Below are 19314 nucleotides of genomic sequence, written 5' to 3'. Positions count from 1 at the left end.
ACAACTGGCAGAGTCAAAATCCATGTAATGGTTCAAAATCCACAGCTATAAATGCAATGCAGATGAAACACTGCAACCAAACCCTAGTCATTGTTTCTTTTTCCATAAATTTCTACCCTAGTTTAAGATTGATAACAGCTAATGACTAAGTTGATAACACTTTAGTCTGTCCCAACCAGGCTCATTATCCAAGTTTAAATCTCCATGTGACAACTCAGAATCCACAGACTTAGAACTTGTAAAGGCAATGCAAAAAGAGCATAATGGGTTCAAATGCCTGCAAAAAGTGACCAGGAAAAATGGTCTAATTGGCAGCTGAAGCATGCCAGGGCCCGCTCTGAATCACTGATCCAAGGAATCTACGACTCACAAAGAAAACATCAGGCTGGTTGGAAGAAATAGCTCAGGTTTTAGTCCTAATCTAGGTCACAATTAATTCTGTATAATTATGGAAGAATCTATTTACTTTGATTCACTCAACGTCAAAATAAAGATGATTGCTAAAATGTAATATTGTGCAACAACTATCTTTAAAAATAAACTCATGCAAACCATTGCACTAGATGTGCATAAAACAAGACCTATTCTTTAACTTAGTCCTAGACCAGCGCTGGCAGAGGCATATACATTCAAAAGTCAACAAATACAAAATCCAGAGACATTTCAGAATACCAGACACAGATGATAAAAATGATTATAGTAACATCAACAAAATAATTGCTGCGAAAGAACTTGCCTAGTGTTACGCTAAGCATCTTATGTGTATCATTTAATCCTCAAAACAATCTTATAGGTTAAGTAGACTATCATCCTTATTAAATAGAGAAAGCAAGATTTAAAGTCAACAAGTACTTGCCTAACATGATACTAAAATGGATATTTCTTAAGGCTTGAGGCTTTTTATATTTCTGCTGTAATCCTCAACTTATTGTTTCCTGCAAAACTTAATAATGCTATTAATAGTAATGTATTTGAACATAAATTCACTGACAAAAATGGTAAAATGCTACTTAACCTATACTATGCCAATCACTATTTGACAAAAAGGGAGCAAAGTGCGCGCACACACACACACACACACCTGGCTACCAGCATTCCAAAAGGAGAGTAGGGCAGAAGGCTATGGGAGCCAACTGCCACTATATTTTGTTTCCTATACAACAGTCCCCTTCTTATGTGGTCCTGGGTCTCCTGGCCCAGTGTTCACCAATGCTGCCCTGCTGCTCGGGTAAAGAGGGTCATCATCTTGCTGCGTACAGTCAAAGAGGGGATCTAGGGTCTGACTACTTCTCAAACAGATTTACATGAAACTTGCAGTTTTAGTCACACCTTTACCCAACTTCATCATCTATTCCTGCACCTAGGAATTACCTTTAACCTAGTCCTAGACCAAATTAATGTAAGTTAATCACATTCATAGGTCTTTTTCTATTAATACAGTAATTATCTATAAATTATTCCAAGTAACCATAGATTTGTGAAGGAAGAACTAATCAGTCAAACAATGCACCACCTTTCAGAGGTTCTGGGATTTAAGTCTGGTTGATCCTTGGTTTTCCTCACTACCAGTCTAGATTTAAACTTTCCTGCCTTACTGAGCAACCATCTCAGGTCATCTCAGGTTTTTCAGGCTCCAAAATATTTCAGATTCCAAAATAGAGTAGCTATTGTGGCTATTCTTGTTTTCTTTTTCCTTGCATATTGACCTTCCCATCATTTTCTTTTTGTTTTTTTTGAGACGGAGTCTCGCTCTGTCGCCCAGGCTGGAGTACCGGGATTTTAGAAGAGAACGAATACAGCGCATGTCTCTAATCAGTCATCTTTAACTGGCCTCCTGTTCAATTGTACAAAGACTTCAGATCCCACACTGTTTTTCTGCAGCCTTACCCAAAAGGACTGCATCTATTAAAATATCATCAGTATTTCCTTCTTTATTGAAATAATACCTAAACAACTACCTATTTCTTTTACTATTACTGCAGACACTGGTTGTTGATAAGAGCTGAACAACATGGACTAGAATACTCACATAGACTTACTTTGAAGTACTGTGAAAATACTTTGGGTGAATTTCAAATGAACTTCTTTGTCATTCATCTCAGAGAAAAAGTCAAAAAGTGTCATAAAGAGAAGCTTCTGAATGTCACTGCCTTTCAACTGTCATTTGAAGAAATTGATTTTAGAAAGAATAAACTTTCTCTGTTATAGTCAGGAAAATAAGGTAATGGCTTTATTTACCAAAGACTCTGCGGTAAGTTTATATTGAGTATATATGGAATAAGAAAATAACATTTGCTAAAATAAACAGCAACAGCCATTACTTCAGGGCAAAAATTAAACAGGTTCTACAACTTAATATGTTCCATATTCTCTGGCCTAGTTAAATTTCATGTGTTTTTCCTTCAAAATTTAGCTTTAAGAATTAGTCAGGGAGGTTGAAATTTTAATATTCATACTACAAAAGACTTTTGAAGGTTTACTGTTATTTGCTTATGCATTAAAGTTTAGAATTTTAATTAACAAACAGAAACATATTTCATAAGGTAGATATGCTATACTATTATTTACATAAATTGTCATTTTCCGGTAATATGAACTCATTTCATAAAATAATATTAAAGCATGTGCATGTAAAGTAGATTTTAATGTCATATGGCATTTCAATTTTAATACAGTTTGATTAAAATTAGGGAAAAAACTTCTGGAGAAGCAAGTACAGGGTAAGTACTATTTTGTATGTTTACTATTATTGTAATTTACTCTGCTACACAAAGCAGAAACCAGAGAATTTAGCATTCACTGCTCATTATATGTTGGGAACAAATTCAGTTCCTCAGGACACAAAAGCATATTGATGGATATTTTTACTTTACTCTGCAGAAATTGAAGACAAGCATAGTTTTAGCTTTAAATGGTTTTCCAAAGAATACCAATGTTTTAACTTTGCAATTGGAAAAAGAGAAACAAGTACCTTGCAAAGGTCTTCAGTAGCATATTTTATAGGGTACTAATAACAGCACACTCTGTTATTGAAAAAAATTAAATGAAAGACTGTTAACATAACCTAGATATTTAGAACGAAAACTCAGAATTGAGAGTAAAAACACATCTTTTTATGAGACATCAAAGCAAAGACTCATCTAATTTTCATTTTGCAGAAAACTTTTTAACACAAAAGACCTTACTTAGACCTTAAGAGTTTCTAAATAGGGGAAAAGGGTTAACATTCAGTCTTCTACAAAAGACAATTTTCTTTCCTAATAGTATCAGTCTTTTAATAGGGATGTATCTTAAATTTAAAAACAATTGGTATTAGAACATATTCTGTTGCAAATTAATGTAAGTTAATCATATTTATAGGTCTTTTTCTATTAACAAAGCAATTATCTATAAATTATCCTAAGTAACCATAGATTTGTGGGGGAAGAACCAAAAAAAAAAAAAAAATCAAAGGAAATATGAAAATAAGCAAAGTATATACTATGTGTGATGTTTAGTTACGAATTAAACCTATTCATTTCTAATTGAAAAATGATTATCTAATACTCCATTTTTCATGAGATGATCAGGCTTTTAAGATAGCTGAGGTCCTTAAAAGACAAGGAGACCATGAAACCAGGAAGAGCTCATGAATTTGAGTCAGAGGGAAGAAGTTGGTACAGTTAAAGCAGAAAGAAGTAGAGTTGGAAGTCAAAGGCTTTTTCCCTGACATTGACCCAAAGCCATCTAGGCACTACCTAATTTTAAAGAATTTAGCTCTAATCATTCCATGCAAAAGGAAAGTGTATCACCCTTCTTAGGCAGGGTAAAAACAATCAGTAGGATTCTAACTTCCCACACACTCCTTTTAAGGAGGGTTAGAAAACAAACAATTGTTAGGCCATGGTACCGACAGAGAGTAACAGGAAGGTGTTAATAAGAGAGGCAAACCCTTTATAGCCAAAGAACATCAGAAAGATCCATGCACACTGTGCAGTTCCTCTTATCCTATTTACTTCATTTCTGTCCCAACCCACAGGCTCCTTAAATGTTTCTTTGTCAAAATTCTGACATTTGTCTTCTTTTTACTCCATCCATGCATCTCAAAAAAGGCTTTAGTGGCATTTGGGTGGAACAATTCATGCCTATCTCGGACTGCCCTACTAAGTGTAGGATGCCTGGAACCCTGCCCCGCACCTACTAATGTCAACAGCCCTCCATGTCTACTGGGGCAACCAAAAATGCATTCCCAAGTATCTTTAGGGGGTAAATACCACCCAAACCTTTCCATTTCAAGGAAAGTGCCCTAAAACGCCTCTACAAATACATTGGAGGGTGTTCACCAACCACCATGGGTCCCAAGAACCAACAGCCCCTGGGCAGATGCTCCCAGTTGAAATGCTTTGGAATTTAGGAGCCTTGTAGAATAGGAGGCCCTAAGTGTTAACTGAAGTGAAAATTTTTTTAAAAGAAGAAAAGAATTTTGCAGAGACATACTACTATACATACACACACACACACACACACACACACACACACACACACACAGTCAAAATGATTGTTGTCCCTGCTGTTTTCAAACAGTGTCAACTTACATAAATCTTAGTGTTATTTATTGGCAGTCAACAACCTAAGCCACAATGAAGGGGACTAGACAACACACTGTTAATTTGGATGTCAAGGATGTTCTGACCACAAGCTATATTGAATATGTCATCACCTATAGCTATAATTTTTCATTAGGTGAAAGTAAAACAATGAAGAGAGCCCTGGTTATGACATACTTAACAATACCATTCTTACTCTGTAATATCTAATTCAGACACTGATCATTTATTTTATTCAAGATTTTATTTCGCATTTTCTTGGGACTGTAAACTCTTTCATGACTAATACATAAGCAGTTGTCAACACCTGGGTGTCACTCTTGAACTTTGAATTTCAAAAGGGCTGTATCTGAAATGAGCGTTTCAAACGAAATCAAAAACACTTTTGTAATGTAAGTTATTATGATATAGACACAAAGTTATCATGTAAAAGCTGAACATTCCTAGTTGAAATATAACAGAGATCAAATTATCACAAAGGCAGATATCCATATTAAAGTATTGCATTAGAAGTGAAAACAAAATAAAAATGTAAAGAATACAGATATTTCCTTTTCTTTTAATGGAGGCTGAAAAGTATCTCAGTTTTCTTTTTTAAATAAAAAAGACAAAAATGTTCAAAATAGCCCCTTACTATAAGCTATGACAGAAATAAAAATTTTTAATAAAATCTTAAATGATTTAAATTTTGTGAATGATTGAAATTAAAGTAAAATTTTAATCTATACTTTAAATAAAATGACTTATTTCAAGGTTAGCCAATTGTGAATTTGTCAGCCATGTCCAGTGACTTCCCCCGCATTATTTCGGGCTCACATTTCTTACTGCTTGTTTCTCCTTTCCTTGTGTTTCCTTTTCTAACTACATTATGTTTATTGTAGAAGCTGAAACTACAGAAAACTACAAAGACAGAAATTAAAATAGCTCATAATTCATTAAAGATAATTATCCTTTATGTTTTGATAAATTACCTTTCAAATAATTAAAATCTAAAACAATATAAAATCCCACTCTTTAGATCTGCTTTAAAAATCTAAATATATTAGAAAAACAGTCCATATTATTAAATATTCCTTTAAAGCATTTTATTGGTTATATAATCATACACTACATAGGTATACATAGTTTACTAAACTAAACCCATATTACTATTACAGTTCTTTTAGAATTTTCTTTCAGTTTTCCTGACCTCTTAGAGTGATGATCTTTACATGCCTACTAACCATGAACTATATTAATACTTTTGTTATTTATCCTAAGACTTTGTTCATTGAGGGCAGTCTACTTAGGGGTACATACATACTCTACTGAAAAGGCTATAACATAATGCTTGGTATGAATGATAAGTATTCCATAAAAGATAACTAAAATAATAACTAAATAAATGAACATACACGTCCTTCAAGCTTCAGGGAATATCCTGGATTCTAATAGTTTGGTATTTGATAAACTAAGTTATGTTCATCATTTCTACTTGTATTAACTTTTTCAGATAAGATGCCTCTAACAGCTTCTATCTTTCTCAGAGCAGAAAAAAAAAAATGCTAATACTTTTTCCCTCTCTTTCTTATCAAGCAGATAATTCTCTTTGATTAGCTAAGCCAAACTTACATGTTAACACTGCTGATCTAGTCAAAGAAAATATTCTTCTGTTTCAGGGAGCATTAGAAAACCTCTTTCCTTCCTTCACTTTTGTTGATGTAATGTTAGCGCTTATCTCAAATTTTAAATTGTTTCAATATCATAGAGGAATATTATTAGTTTAATAGTATTTTCCTGACACATACTATGTTCCAGATGGCTCTTATTCATTTGGAAAAGCTTATAAGAGAAATGCTAACTAAAACTATGCTCAGATAATCCTTCTTACCTATCAGATTGACAAAAATCTAGAGGTTTGTTGACATATTCTGCTAGAAAGACTTTGGGGGAAGCAAGCATTCATCTATTCTTGGTGGTATTGCAAAATGGTACAATTTCTTTGAAGAAGAATTTGGCAGTATCTTACAAAATAGTATACGCATTTACCCGTTGACCTAGCAATCCTATTTCTAGAAAATCTCAAAGATAGAATGGCTAAAATACAGCAGGGTGTAAGCACAAAGAAAGACTCTCTGTAACAGTAAGACTGAAAATAATCCTGATGCTCATATAGATAGGGGGCTGGATGAATAAACTACTACACAGTCACTTGCTGGAGAAAGGAGTAAAACATCTCCATAAACTACTATGGAGTAACCTCTAACATATGTTGTTACGTGAATAAAGAGGTTGAGAAAAATAAGTAGACCATGCTTTCATTTATCTAAGAAAGGGAGGGGAATACATATACATAAACATATGCATATGTTTATTATAAAAAACAAAGATAAACAACTTATTTAAGAGTATCTATATGGGAAGGGAATAGGATAGAGGGGACGGAAATAAAAACTAGACTTCCTTTTTCATGTTTTAAGCTTTATTGAGGTATAATTGATATATTAAAAAGTACCTATTTAATACGTACACTTTGATAAATTTGGAGTGTCTATGGGCTTTGAATATATCTAGTTTTACAGAGAAAAATTTGGATTTTTTTTTCTGGCTATCTACTGAAACAGCCTAAAACCACTTAGCAATGAGCACCCCTGGTATTCACTGAGGTTTTAAAATACCACTTCATCTCAAAAGACACCAGAGCTCTTGGGGGAAATGGCGTTTTCCAGGCCTGGAGCAGGAACTGTAAAACATAATCCTTTAACATCTTCAAATGTCATATAGCAAGAAAATAATAAAAAAAATTAAGATCAAAGATGAAACAATTTGAGCATTAATAGTAGAATAAGGTGAACTTTACCACTTGAGCATATGAACAGATGGATGTACCTTTCCCTTTATAGAAATATTTTGGCTACAAAATGAATAAAGAATGATAAATTAGAGTAACACTGTTTTGCAATCCTTAACGAATTAATGGATCTGGTACTGATCACCACCCATACATTATGTGCTTCATGGGAAATTCTACAGAACAAATGACCTGATTTCTTCAACAAATAATTCCAAGGAAAACAACATAAAAATGAATGAGGAAAGTTGTTTAATGTGCAGATATGCTATAATCTCCAGGATAGAGGTAAAAAAAAAAAGTAATGGGCAGAGCAGTGTTTATAGTATGGTAAGATTTAAGTAAAAACAAGAAAAGAATACATATTTTTTCTTACATAATCATAAAGTATTACTAAAAAGATATACGAGAAAGCAAATGTTGACTGTGGTTGTGTTTCAGGTGGCCAGGGAACAGTATACGAATGACATTTTACTATAGGATCTTTTGTATTTTTGGAATTTTAAAATATGTGAATCTATTACTTACACACACAAAAATTAAATAGAATAAAATCATAAAAGCATCATCATAAGTATGACCACAACGATGTAGTTATGTAAGAAAATAAACTTATTCATAAGAGCTGAATAGTGAAGCATTTATAAGTAAAACATCCTATGTATATAGTTGGAAAAATTTAAGCAAAAATAATAGATAAGTAAATATGGAAAATTTTAACAACTGCTAAATATAAGTTTTGAATGAATAAAAGTTTATTATATGATTTTATCTACTTTTCATGACGAAAAGTAAAGCAAAAAATCTTAAATATAATGAAAATAAATATTATTAAATTGTAGCCAGATATTGCCTATAGAAGACTTAAGCCTGAGGCTTACTCTTTCTTTACTGAAATGGATAAATATTACAGACTAGCACCAAACCAAGGCCCTCTCCTTGATGCAATCATAAATAAAGAGCAAGTGAAGTGGGGAAAGAGAAGGCATAAAGTGACTTCGGACAGCTGTCTGCTGTGACAATTCATTACACACTGAGCATCTGTCTATCCACCAAACTTGAAACATATCTAAAATTTATTTCAAGGAATCAAGACAAAAGCCAATTAAATGAGACTTTACGACCTGAAATGCCTTCCTTTAGAGATAACAAAGTGTTTATTAGTATGCAACTTCTTAGCACGACCAAAGGCAGAGTGCAGCACACTTACTTTTTGCTTGCCTCACAGACGTCTGTAATATTGGAGAAAAGATGGTGCCTCTCAGTTTTAGTCATTGTATCACTCAGTTCTTTAGAATTTTTAAACATTCGTATCAAGATCTCCAAACTGAGAAGATATGAATGTTCAGAGGATATGACTTCAAAGATAGCCTGGTAAGAAGGACAAAGAAATGTATTATTAATTATTTTGATTAAAGAACTAAATATAGCTGTCATAATTTTGCTATAAGAATAACAAGATATTCCACTTTTCAAGTATAATATCTTGGAAAGTACAAAAAGAGAAGCATTAAAGAAACAACATCACTAAACTGCTCTCTTTACATAATACACATTTACCCAAATCTTAAAAAATAATCACTATCTGTAAATATGAAAAAAATGAAAGCATGTGGATGACTTGACATCACATCCTGAGGTCATGCTTTTGCCAAGGGGTAGAATCTATGGAAGGAAGCTAGGGCATGTCATAAAATCTCAGTGTGACACTAATTAACCTTTGGGGTCATCTCCTCCAGTCCTGCTTTCAAAGCATGCTGCTTTAGGGACAGTAAGGATTTATGGTCCTCTCTTGAGACTCAGAGAAAATTTCTCACACCTTCCTTCCCTTCCCTCTTGTGTGTCATGCTCTTCCTCTCTCCACGCTTAATCTAATTTTAGTCAATAACAGCAAATATTCTGGTAGGACTGTGTCTACCCTCAAAAGGTTCTTATCAGCCACAGGAATTCTTTTATATAAACTCATGCAATTGAAAGTAATTCCATCTGTTCAACAAGTCACACTCTCCACTCTCATCAGTGGAGCAAAGGACTCTCTGCAGAGACTCTCAGTGGCAGGCACACAGTGGTTTTCCTGATAAGTACTAACGATGAAATACCAACCCACATATGTGGATAAGACTCCAACGCCCTGTGTAAGGAATTCATCTAGATCCTTAACAAAATCAAATTCAGATCCTCTAAAAAGGGATACAGGGAAAATGCAGGCCTAAGATTCACAGCCTTCCTGGAAAGCTCCCTGGTAATGCTGCCTTCATCACCCTGATCTCCAGGGCTCCACCCCTTCAAGTCCTTGCCCCAAAGAGCAGAGGGTACTGTGGCTGGGTGGGAGCAGGAAAGGCACAAGCAGGTGCTGATGGGTGCTCCATACTTTAGAAATCAGGTTAGAAGTGCTAATCTCAGTGTTCACCTCCACTTTTAACTTCTGTAAGGTTTAGGGACTTGGGTCTTACTTAAATGTGCTAATCTAGCCTCAGCTGTGTTTCATGAAATTAAGTGACTTAACTATCTGAAGAGTAAAGAGTTAAAAAATGTTAAGAGTCTCATTTAACCTGTATACTGCGTGATTTTTTCAATCAATACAATAACCCCCAAAAACTATACACAAAGCAAATTAAAGAAAAATTTACCTTCTGGACCATAAATAATGGATTTCAGGTGTTGATGTATATGATGCCTTGGAATGACTTAAAATATTTGAAACAGCAAAGACATTTTTCACTTCTTCAATGCTGAACTATGCTAATTTATTAATGTGATTAAGTGTTGAGGGCTTTGAGAACCAAAAATCAATACTGCTGAATTCAACATTTTACATAATTTATTTTAATTTGTTTTTTGAAGGGCTAAACTAATAAAACCTTTGTTATCTCCCAAGGAAAACATTTAGGGTTATAAAATCTCATTCATTTGGCTTTTGTCTTGATTCCTTGAAATAAATTTTGAGGTATGTTTCAAGTTTGGTGGACAGACAGATGTTCAGTGTATAATGAATTGTGACAGGAGACAGCTGTCTGAAGTCATTTCATTCCTTCTTTTCCCCCACTCTGCTCACTCTTTACTTCTGATTACATCAAGGAGAGAGTGTGTAATCTAATCCAAATATCCAAACTGGGCAAAAAGACATAATGAACTATTTATAACAGATCACAGGAAAAGGTAAATAATTGGTAGTTTATTATAATACGTTTAATAAAATAATTGCTAAAATATACTACAATAATACTATCAACTCTTTAAAAGCAAATTAGATTAGACCTGTTATATATAGCACGTAGAAATAGCTATATAGGAATAGAAAGTCTGAATAAATATTTTCAGAATATGATAGAAATAGGCAAGGTTTAAATATATAAGGTTTAAAAGAACAGAAATGTTCAAATGGGATTAATACCTTGGAGGAGCTTTTAAATTTAGCTACAAGGAGAGGGAAATATTTTTACATCACAATGTTAACAGTGAAGGAAAAAGTCCCATCTACTGTCCAGCATTGGAAAAATAGATAAAAAATCTTTAAAGGTGGTGTTCATAGAAGGGAATACTATATGATTGAAATCAATGATCTAGATTCATATGCGTTAACATGAATAATCTCAAAAATAACGTTGAGTGTAAAAAACAAATAACCAAAAAATATGCACAGAATAATATCATACCTATACATTTTCACACACATGCACAAATATGTGTGTGTAGGTTATACACAATTTTAAAACACAGGCTGGAAGTATATGTACCAGTTGTTGTCTCTGGGGAGGAAAGGAAAGCAATGGGACTAAGGAAGAGAATGCAGGCCTTCTACACTACCAGTTTTATGTTCTTTTTAAAAAAGGAGAAAAATTACAATTGTTATACATTTGTTAATTCTCAGTGGATAGGTACACCAAAGTTCTATACTATTATTTTTTTAAAACTTGGAAAAATGGCACTATACTGCACCCTTAAATTTTGCTTTATTCTTAATGCCAACCAAAAAAAAAAAAAGGACATCCTTGTGTCCTTTGTGGAATCAATGTATATGCATGCATATGCATTGACATACACACATGCACACACACTAATATGCATGAAGCAAGATGAAAATGCTTTGAGAGCTTCACAATATTATTACAATATGCAATTTTCTCAAACTGCATTGATTTAAACTTCAAGTTGTAAAACTCCATTATTAACCTGTTTTTTTTTTTTTTACTAAATAAACTTTTTATTTTGGTAAAATTTTAAATTTATAGAAAACTTGCAAAGAGTGTTCAGAGCCCCCTGTATGCTTCATCCAGCTTTCCCTAACCTAGGTTATCTTACATAAAAAGGCTACATGTGATCATCAGACTAATGTGACGATCAGTTTTTCCATAAACATCCTTTTTCAGTTCTAGGATCCAACGTTGGTTTCATTCTTTATCATATTTCTCTCAGTTTAAATACCTGAACTAGGGGCTTTGTTGTTTAAAATCAAATGATGTTGAGTGATGTTGAGATATTTAAAATTTTTTCTTTTCTGGGGGCTTATGTGTAGCTTTACTTTAAAATGATCACTTACTGCTTTTGTTAAACAAATACAGTTTTCAAAGGACAACACTGAACAAGTGCACACAAAAAGTGAAAACACCAAAGAGCAGAGACTGACATGCACACTCCAGAGCTCTAAAGCAGCTGCTCAATAGAAACATACCTCTTGTCTCTTTCTTTCTTCTTGGCTTACTGTCTGAGATAATCCATTTCTTTTCACCTAGTTTAAAGCAAAGTAGAGTTGACTCGTTTATCAATACTTTAAAAGTTTCCTTATTATTCAAGGCATAACTCTATGCCCTTCAAAAATGAATTAAGAGAAACTATACAAAATGTTGAATTCATCAATTTATTATTAATTAATCAGCAATTATTTACTAAATATTTATAGTGTGTCAAAAAATATACTAAGCATTTTACACCCGTTTTCCCAATGAATCCTCATACAAACTCTAGAGAGCTGATATTGTTCTTTTCCCCATTTCACAGATGGGGGTAACAACGGAGGCTTAGGATCCAAGAGCACATAGCTAATAGGTAACAAGGCCAGGATCTGCATCGATGCCGGTCCAATTCCAGGGCTAATGCTTTTAGTCAACATTATTGGTTAGGGATCCCCTACTTTATATGAAAGGCACCCCATTTCTAAGGGTTGGGCTAGCATCACTAAGACCCCTTCTAATATCAAGTCTGTACCAGTTTCCATGTGTTTTTTTAGTCCACATATGTCTTGGAATGTTCTTACCACCATCCTGACCCTGGGTCAGCCTGTCAGCAAGAATTCATGGCTAAAAAGGATTCTTTACACATTTTAATAAGGGAGGAGACTGGCCAGAAGAATGTAACCCTTCAGAGCTGCTCCCTTTGGTTAACCCTGACGAGGAATTTCACAGGATTTCCTGCATGACCCAAAGCCTGGCAGATAGATATACAGGTGTCATGCCCACAATCTCTGCAGGTGAGGTCATCAGCAAGAATTTCCATGCCAGTGGCATCTCCACCCAAATGGGGTTCAGACCCAAAAAATCTTGAGAAGAGAATGAAAAACCTGGGCTTAGAGATCCACACAGATGACAGCTAGTTTACTGAGGAATTAAGAGTACTTTGTCCGATCAACAGAGAGGGTAAACCCACAACTAAAGTACTTGCTCCTTTGAAGGGAAAGAGAAGGTAGTTTTGACAAAGATAAAGTATTAATATACAGAATTATAATCTTTCACTAATAGTAACATGACAGATAGTAAAATATTCCTTTATAAAAAAGCCATCAGGAAGGAATTAGCAAAACTATGGTGCTAGAAAAAGAGATTCCGGGAAGCATTCTTGTATTCTGATTAAGAAAACTGAAGGGTCGCATATTTGGGGAGCCTGAAAGTTTCCTCTAAGTTATGACAAAGCAGCTCCTCATCGCTGGCTGCCAGGCTGCTGCTCCTGGGCCTGTGCTCCTGTCTCCATCCTTCCATGCCCTGTAACAGAACAGGCTCTCCAGATTCTTCCTCCGAGGCCCAGAAGAGTCATTTTGTCCGCCCTTCCACAGTCAACTTCAAATTAAGTAGCACCATACAGCAGGTGTCTGGAGTAGAAGGTCATGAACAGGCAAGAAGATTTCAGAGACTGATCAAGGTGGAGAGATGAAACCCAGGAGGGGAGAGAATGATCTGAAAAGGGGAAGAATGATTTGAAAAGGGGACCCCAAGAAGACTGACAGAGAGCAGAGAAGAGACAATTGGGGGAGAATGAGAATGTAGGTGAATAACACCAAATGGAAATAAGGAAGAAAGAAAGGCAGAGAGGAAAGGAGGGAGGAAGAAAGGAAAAGAAAGAAAAGAAGGGGAAAGAATGTGTACAAAGTTTTTCATAGGAAATACCTCTGAAAATTCTCAAATTCAGAAACAGTGACCGTATCTGTAAACTTAAGTAAAAATCACTTGACATTCCAGGCTTTTTTGGCATGAAAAACATACGTTTATACCTATAGTCTTAAAATATACATCCTTTTTGAAGTTTACCAATTTTTGCTAAGAGAATCTAAAGTACTGTCAAATTTATCACATTTCTTCAAGTGTTTCTATTGTCTCCATTTGTGGGCAAGAAAATATAACATACCAGCTTCTAAAACCTATGAGTCTTACTTGATATATAAAGTGAAAGAAATTAAAATTGTACAGGCTCCTTTTTCTTATTTATTTATTTATTGAGACAGAATCTCACTCTGTCGCTCAGGCTGGAGTGCAGTGGCGCTATGTCGGCTCACTGCAACCTCCACCTTCCAGGTTCAAGCAATTCTCCTGCCTTAGCCTCCTGAGGATGAGGAGCTGAGATTACAGGTGTGTACCACGGTGCCTGGCTAATATTTGTATTTTTAGTGGAGAGGGGGTTTCACCACATTGACCAGGCTGGTCTGGAACTCCTGACCTCAGGTGATCTGCTCGCCTCGGCCTTCCAAAGTGCTGGGATTATAGACGTGAGCCACTGCGCCTGGCTTCATTTCTAAAATATACATTTCATACCAGCTTCAGCTGGGTACAAATGGGAAGACGTAGACAGCCAAAGCAACACTTCTTTAAACACACAGACAGCCAAAGCAACCTCATTTGAACTTTCTTATTCCTCACTGGTTTAAATTTCTTATTTAAATATGCCATCAACAAGCAGAACTGCAAAAGTATTTTTTAAAAAAGCAGTAAGAACTGGATTTAATGTGAGGTTCTTGATTTTGTATAATCCAGCCAATTCACAAAACTGTTCAAATCTGTGAATTTTGAATTTTAAAGAGAATATATGAACATATGTCAGTATCTTCAACATTTTAAGTGGATAGAAAATAATTCAAATAAGATGACAGTGAACAATACTACAGTTTTGACATGTTAAAAATATGAGCATATATCTGTGCCTTATTAAGACAGTGAAGGCACAGAACTCGCTAATGTTATAATAGTTTTAAATTCATAATTACAAATTTACTGTATAATGGATGCTGAAATTCTTGACCTGTGATCTTTATAACTGAAAAATTTTGCATGTCAAAATGAGATAGAAATTAATAATTCACTAAACCTAATAAAGAACACTAAAAGATATTTCTTCTATGGATATGATACTGTCTAGTTAGACCCAAAACATAGGTTATGAAATCTGTAAAAGGGTAAGCTCCCAAAGTATAGATCCAAAAGGTAATTATTAGACACTCCATCTAAAATCATGTCGGTTTCCCTTTTGATTCCTTGTGCTATAGTCTGAATGTTTCTGGTCTCCCAAATTCATATATTGGAATCCTAACCCCTAAGGTGATGGTATTAGGAGGTGGAGGCTTTCAGGAAGTGATTAAGCTTTGCCCCATGAATGGGGTTAATACCCTTTAAAATAGGCCCCAGAGAAACCCCTAACCCTTCTACTATGTGAAGATGTAGCAAGAAGGCACTAAGTGTCAGAAAGCAGCCCCTTACCAAACACCAAATCCGCCTTGATTTTGGGCTTTCCAGCCTCCAATACTGTGAGAAATAAACTTCTGTTGTTTATAAGCTACCCAATTTATGCAATTTTGTTATGGCAGCCCAAACTAAAGTACCTTGCAGGTCTGAGCTTCTCAGATAAATACTCTAAGAAGGAACAGACAAGCTTTAGACTGTGAGTCCATTATTACATTCATTCCAGTTACGCTAAGCATCTCCACCTTGCAGAGAAATGTGTAAAAGAACTATAAACTCTGTGTAATATTTATTGGTCTTTGACTCCACTAACTGGAATAGGTTATGAGTCAAGTTCTCTAAGCCCCATATAGATCCTCAAATTGCCATTTACACAGAACTTATCTATGGATGTAGCCAGTCCTACAGCTGTGGAGAGAACCAAGATTAGCACCACCAGTCCCTTGACTGATCAGATCATCATTTTCTGTGAAGTAAATAGGGATATTTACGTTCTGACACCCTCTTTGTTCTCAGACCCTCCATGACTTGACATTGTTTCTAGATGAATGTGCATTCCTTCTATTTTTGACCACCAATTAGGGAAAACAGATGGGAAGACTCCAAAAGCCTCACCAACCAAAAAGACTCAAAAATGTAGCCAGTTAAAAATTACATTAGATTTACAATCCAAGATCACTCTGTCTCCATAAAGCACTAATTTATACTGAACACCCATTTGAGCTAAGACTCAATGGACTTGACTCATTTGCTGAAAATAAGCTTGCTTTTCATGTCCATTGGTGATTCTCTACTTACAGGCTTCTTTTCTCAAGAACTCAAATGGGAAGGGATTTCAAAGTGAAATTATACCACAGGACACAATCACTTTCAGGTCCTTTCTACAGACTCAATACAACCTGAGTAGTCCCTGAATTACAAATGAGCTAGAGTTCTTTCATTGTAAATAACATGGGAACAGCAGCAGTTTGAGAGTATGCTTGAAATTCCTAAAATGAAAAATCTGCCAGAGTCCAGAAAGAGTGTCCTCTGTAACTAGACCCAATAGGCTCTCTTTAACCCCACTACATCCACAAGGAAAGGTTCTAAGACATCACTTTACCTAACTAGGTGCTGCCACAGAACACAAATTTCAAAGGGCCAGAGATCTGCATAACCAAACACTACATATGAGGTCAAGATGGGTCATCCTTTTGGGAAGTGGTGGGTTATCAGAAAGGGAAAATGCTTTTTTTAAGAAAAGAAAAAGTAGAAGGATAATAGCACATATCATAAAATCATATGCTTAATTCAAAAATGCATCAGGTAATATGCCAACGACATCCAAATTTATTTGTTCAGAAAGTTGACCTCTCTGATGTCCTGTTGTTAAGCTTAATTCTGCAATCCTCAAAAAAGTGTCTGGATCTCAAGAAATAGCAAGTACTCAACCTCAAGCAGACAACATCAAGTTTGCTAAAATAATGGAAAACTCAGATAAAGCAGGCCAGGACGTTTGCTCCTCTATGGCCTGTATCACCATCTACAGACAGAGCCAGGATTCCTGAATGAACTCAAATTATTTTAATACAGACATGAAGCTGAGAATACAAACTACAGATAAGTAATTAAATGCACAAGAATGAACTGCTGTGCTTTGTACATTTAAGAGATAAGCACGCATTATTTCATTTGCAGCCAGCCCTCACTAGCTTGCTACCCATGTCAATTCCTGATTCAGAGTTCTGATTGGTTCTTAATTTATTTCTCAAACTATCATTTTATCAAATGTTTACCATGAACCAGGTACTGTTCCTCCCATGCATCTAAACCCTATAACAATTCTGTGAGGAAGGCATTACTATCCCTAGTTTACAAATAAAGAACGGAGACACAGAAAAGTTAAGTCATTCACCCTAATAAGTGGAAAGCTGAGATTCAAACTTGGGTCTGCTTGTCCACCCCCAAAGCCTGAGCTCTTCATCGTTGTAGCACACTGCCTTCAAAAACTTCAGAGTTTTTTAAGAGCTGTCCAAGCTACTCTTCTCCTAAATTAAGTTCCTCCCCCTGAATGCCCCAGAAACAACATCTCTCATTGGCTTCCTGGCTTCTGCTGCGGTGAAAGCTAAGCTGTCAGCAGGGCTCCCTGGTCATTTAACTTGTTGATTAATCCTGACATTTCTACCACCAAACAAATTCCTCTCTTTTACTTGTGGCTCTCTCTAACTTGCATTCCCTGCTGTGGGTTACTGAGCCTGGACCAAAATGTATTCTATCCCCCAAATGAACAAGAGATCCAGTTCTCATGTATCTATCAGCTAAATTAAGAAGAGAAAATGAGGTTAACAAATACATGAAAAGCTAATGACACAGAATTAGCAAGGACGAAAGGGAATAAATTCAGGGTAAAGGGCAATTCTATAATTTAACCAAAGATTATCAATTTTTAGACGTGCACTATTTGATAAAATATTGGGGAATAGACCAGACTTATAGCAGTGGTTAACAGCTGAGGGGTTGGGAATGGTGGTAAAGTCAAGCAGCTTTCAATCTTAACTCTTACGTTTATTTTTTTAATAAGGAGAATGTATTTCTTCTACTTCAGTAGTTCAAAACTAATTATTCTTAAAAACTTAATCAGCTTTAAATTTTGAATTTTAAATTGAAAAATTAGAAACAAACACATGATTAACAAGGGAAATTAGTTAAAAGAGCTAAACATCCACTTATTTGAGGAAGTAGTATGTGGGCTTTAAAAAGGTTGTTGTAGAAGAATATTTAATGACATGGAAGGTCATTCATAACACTGTTAAGAAAAAAAGCCAGGTGACAAAACAGCAGGCTTAATAACATGAAAACATATTTACAACATTAAGGGAAAAAAGTGACAAAACTATTACTACATTATTGATTTTTGCATAAAAGACAATCCCTCTCTCTATATATTTTTAAATCTGAAAAGTTATACACAAAAATGTTAATAGTGATTGAATAGAAAGAGATAGTTCAATTTTTTTTATTTTTATCTATTGGTACTTCCTGATTTTTCTGTAATAAATACGTCTTGGCTTTGCAATTAAAGCAACACTTTGAATAACGAAAACTAAAATACTACTTCAACATCCTCTCCCAAAAAAGAAAGAAAACTAGAGTAGGGCAGATAAGTAGAACTGTTCAAGGGTGCCAATAAATACCTCTATTTCTTTGTTGCTGCCCCAAAGAGAAACTAGAGAAAGGAGAGATGACCACCTGTAGATAAAAGAAATGAGAAGCTAAGGTAAAGGGAGGCAATAAGAAAGAAAGATTTTAATCAAGTCCAAACTGAGCAATGGCTTATGAGACAGTGCTGAAAATGAGTGATGACAGGCCGATCTGCAAGCATGAGAGATAAAGGAGGAAAGGCCTGTTAAGCGTCTGTGTAACTGAGAATGACGCCACGTACACATAGTGAAGGTATGAGTCAAGGGGTTAAGGAAGGTAGAACAGGTCTGAGGTTCCTCTCTTGCAGAAGAAAAGAATACCTGTTTCTAAAGATGATGCCAACATATTAGTTGCTATTTTATTTTTATTTGCTATTTTTGTAAAATGACAAGTGGATAGGAATGACAAACTCCAAAATAATAAGCTACTTAGAACAACAGCGACAGTGAATTTCTGAGGTTTTGCAATAAAAATCTAACCTGAGCAAAATCTGTTTCTGAAAAATGGATAATAGAGTAAACTGATGCTTTGCATTAGATGTACAAAGCAGAGTGGTTTCTTTGGACGGGAATTATCTTATTGTACGGAGTTCTGAGAAACAGACACAGAATTCCTATCTCTCTTCTTCCCTTTGCTACTCTTAAGCTTTATTGGCCAGGCACAATGACTTATGCCTGTAATCCCAGCATTTTGGGAGGCCGAGGCAAGTGGATCACGGGAGGCCAGGAGTTCGAGACCAGCCCGGCCAACATGGCAAATTCCTGTTTCCTGTCTCTAG

The 19314-nt window shown here is 35.2% G+C and overlaps 1 protein-coding gene across 3 annotated transcripts in view; it reads right to left on the bottom strand.

Annotated features, from left to right (window-relative positions):
* The window catches only part of ARHGEF26 (Rho guanine nucleotide exchange factor 26), a 136864-nt gene that overhangs the window by 95595 nt on the left and 21955 nt on the right, over positions 1–19314 (bottom strand). For all 3 annotated transcript variants that reach the window (XM_023192300.1, XM_023192299.1, XM_023192301.2), the window contains exons 5-6: positions 12089–12145; positions 8627–8787 (exon numbers count right to left, since the gene is read on the bottom strand). In XM_023192300.1, the coding sequence (XP_023048068.1) occupies positions 8627–8787; positions 12089–12145 (218 nt within the window). The remainder of the gene's footprint in view (positions 1–8626; positions 8788–12088; positions 12146–19314) is intronic.

The sequence above is a fragment of the Piliocolobus tephrosceles genome, chromosome 2 (assembly GCF_002776525.5).
Source record: "Piliocolobus tephrosceles isolate RC106 chromosome 2, ASM277652v3, whole genome shotgun sequence".
Taxonomy (NCBI): Eukaryota; Metazoa; Chordata; class Mammalia; order Primates; family Cercopithecidae; genus Piliocolobus; species Piliocolobus tephrosceles.
The sequence above is the reverse complement of the archived record's forward strand: the minus strand, read 5'-3'. Positions and strand labels throughout refer to the sequence as shown.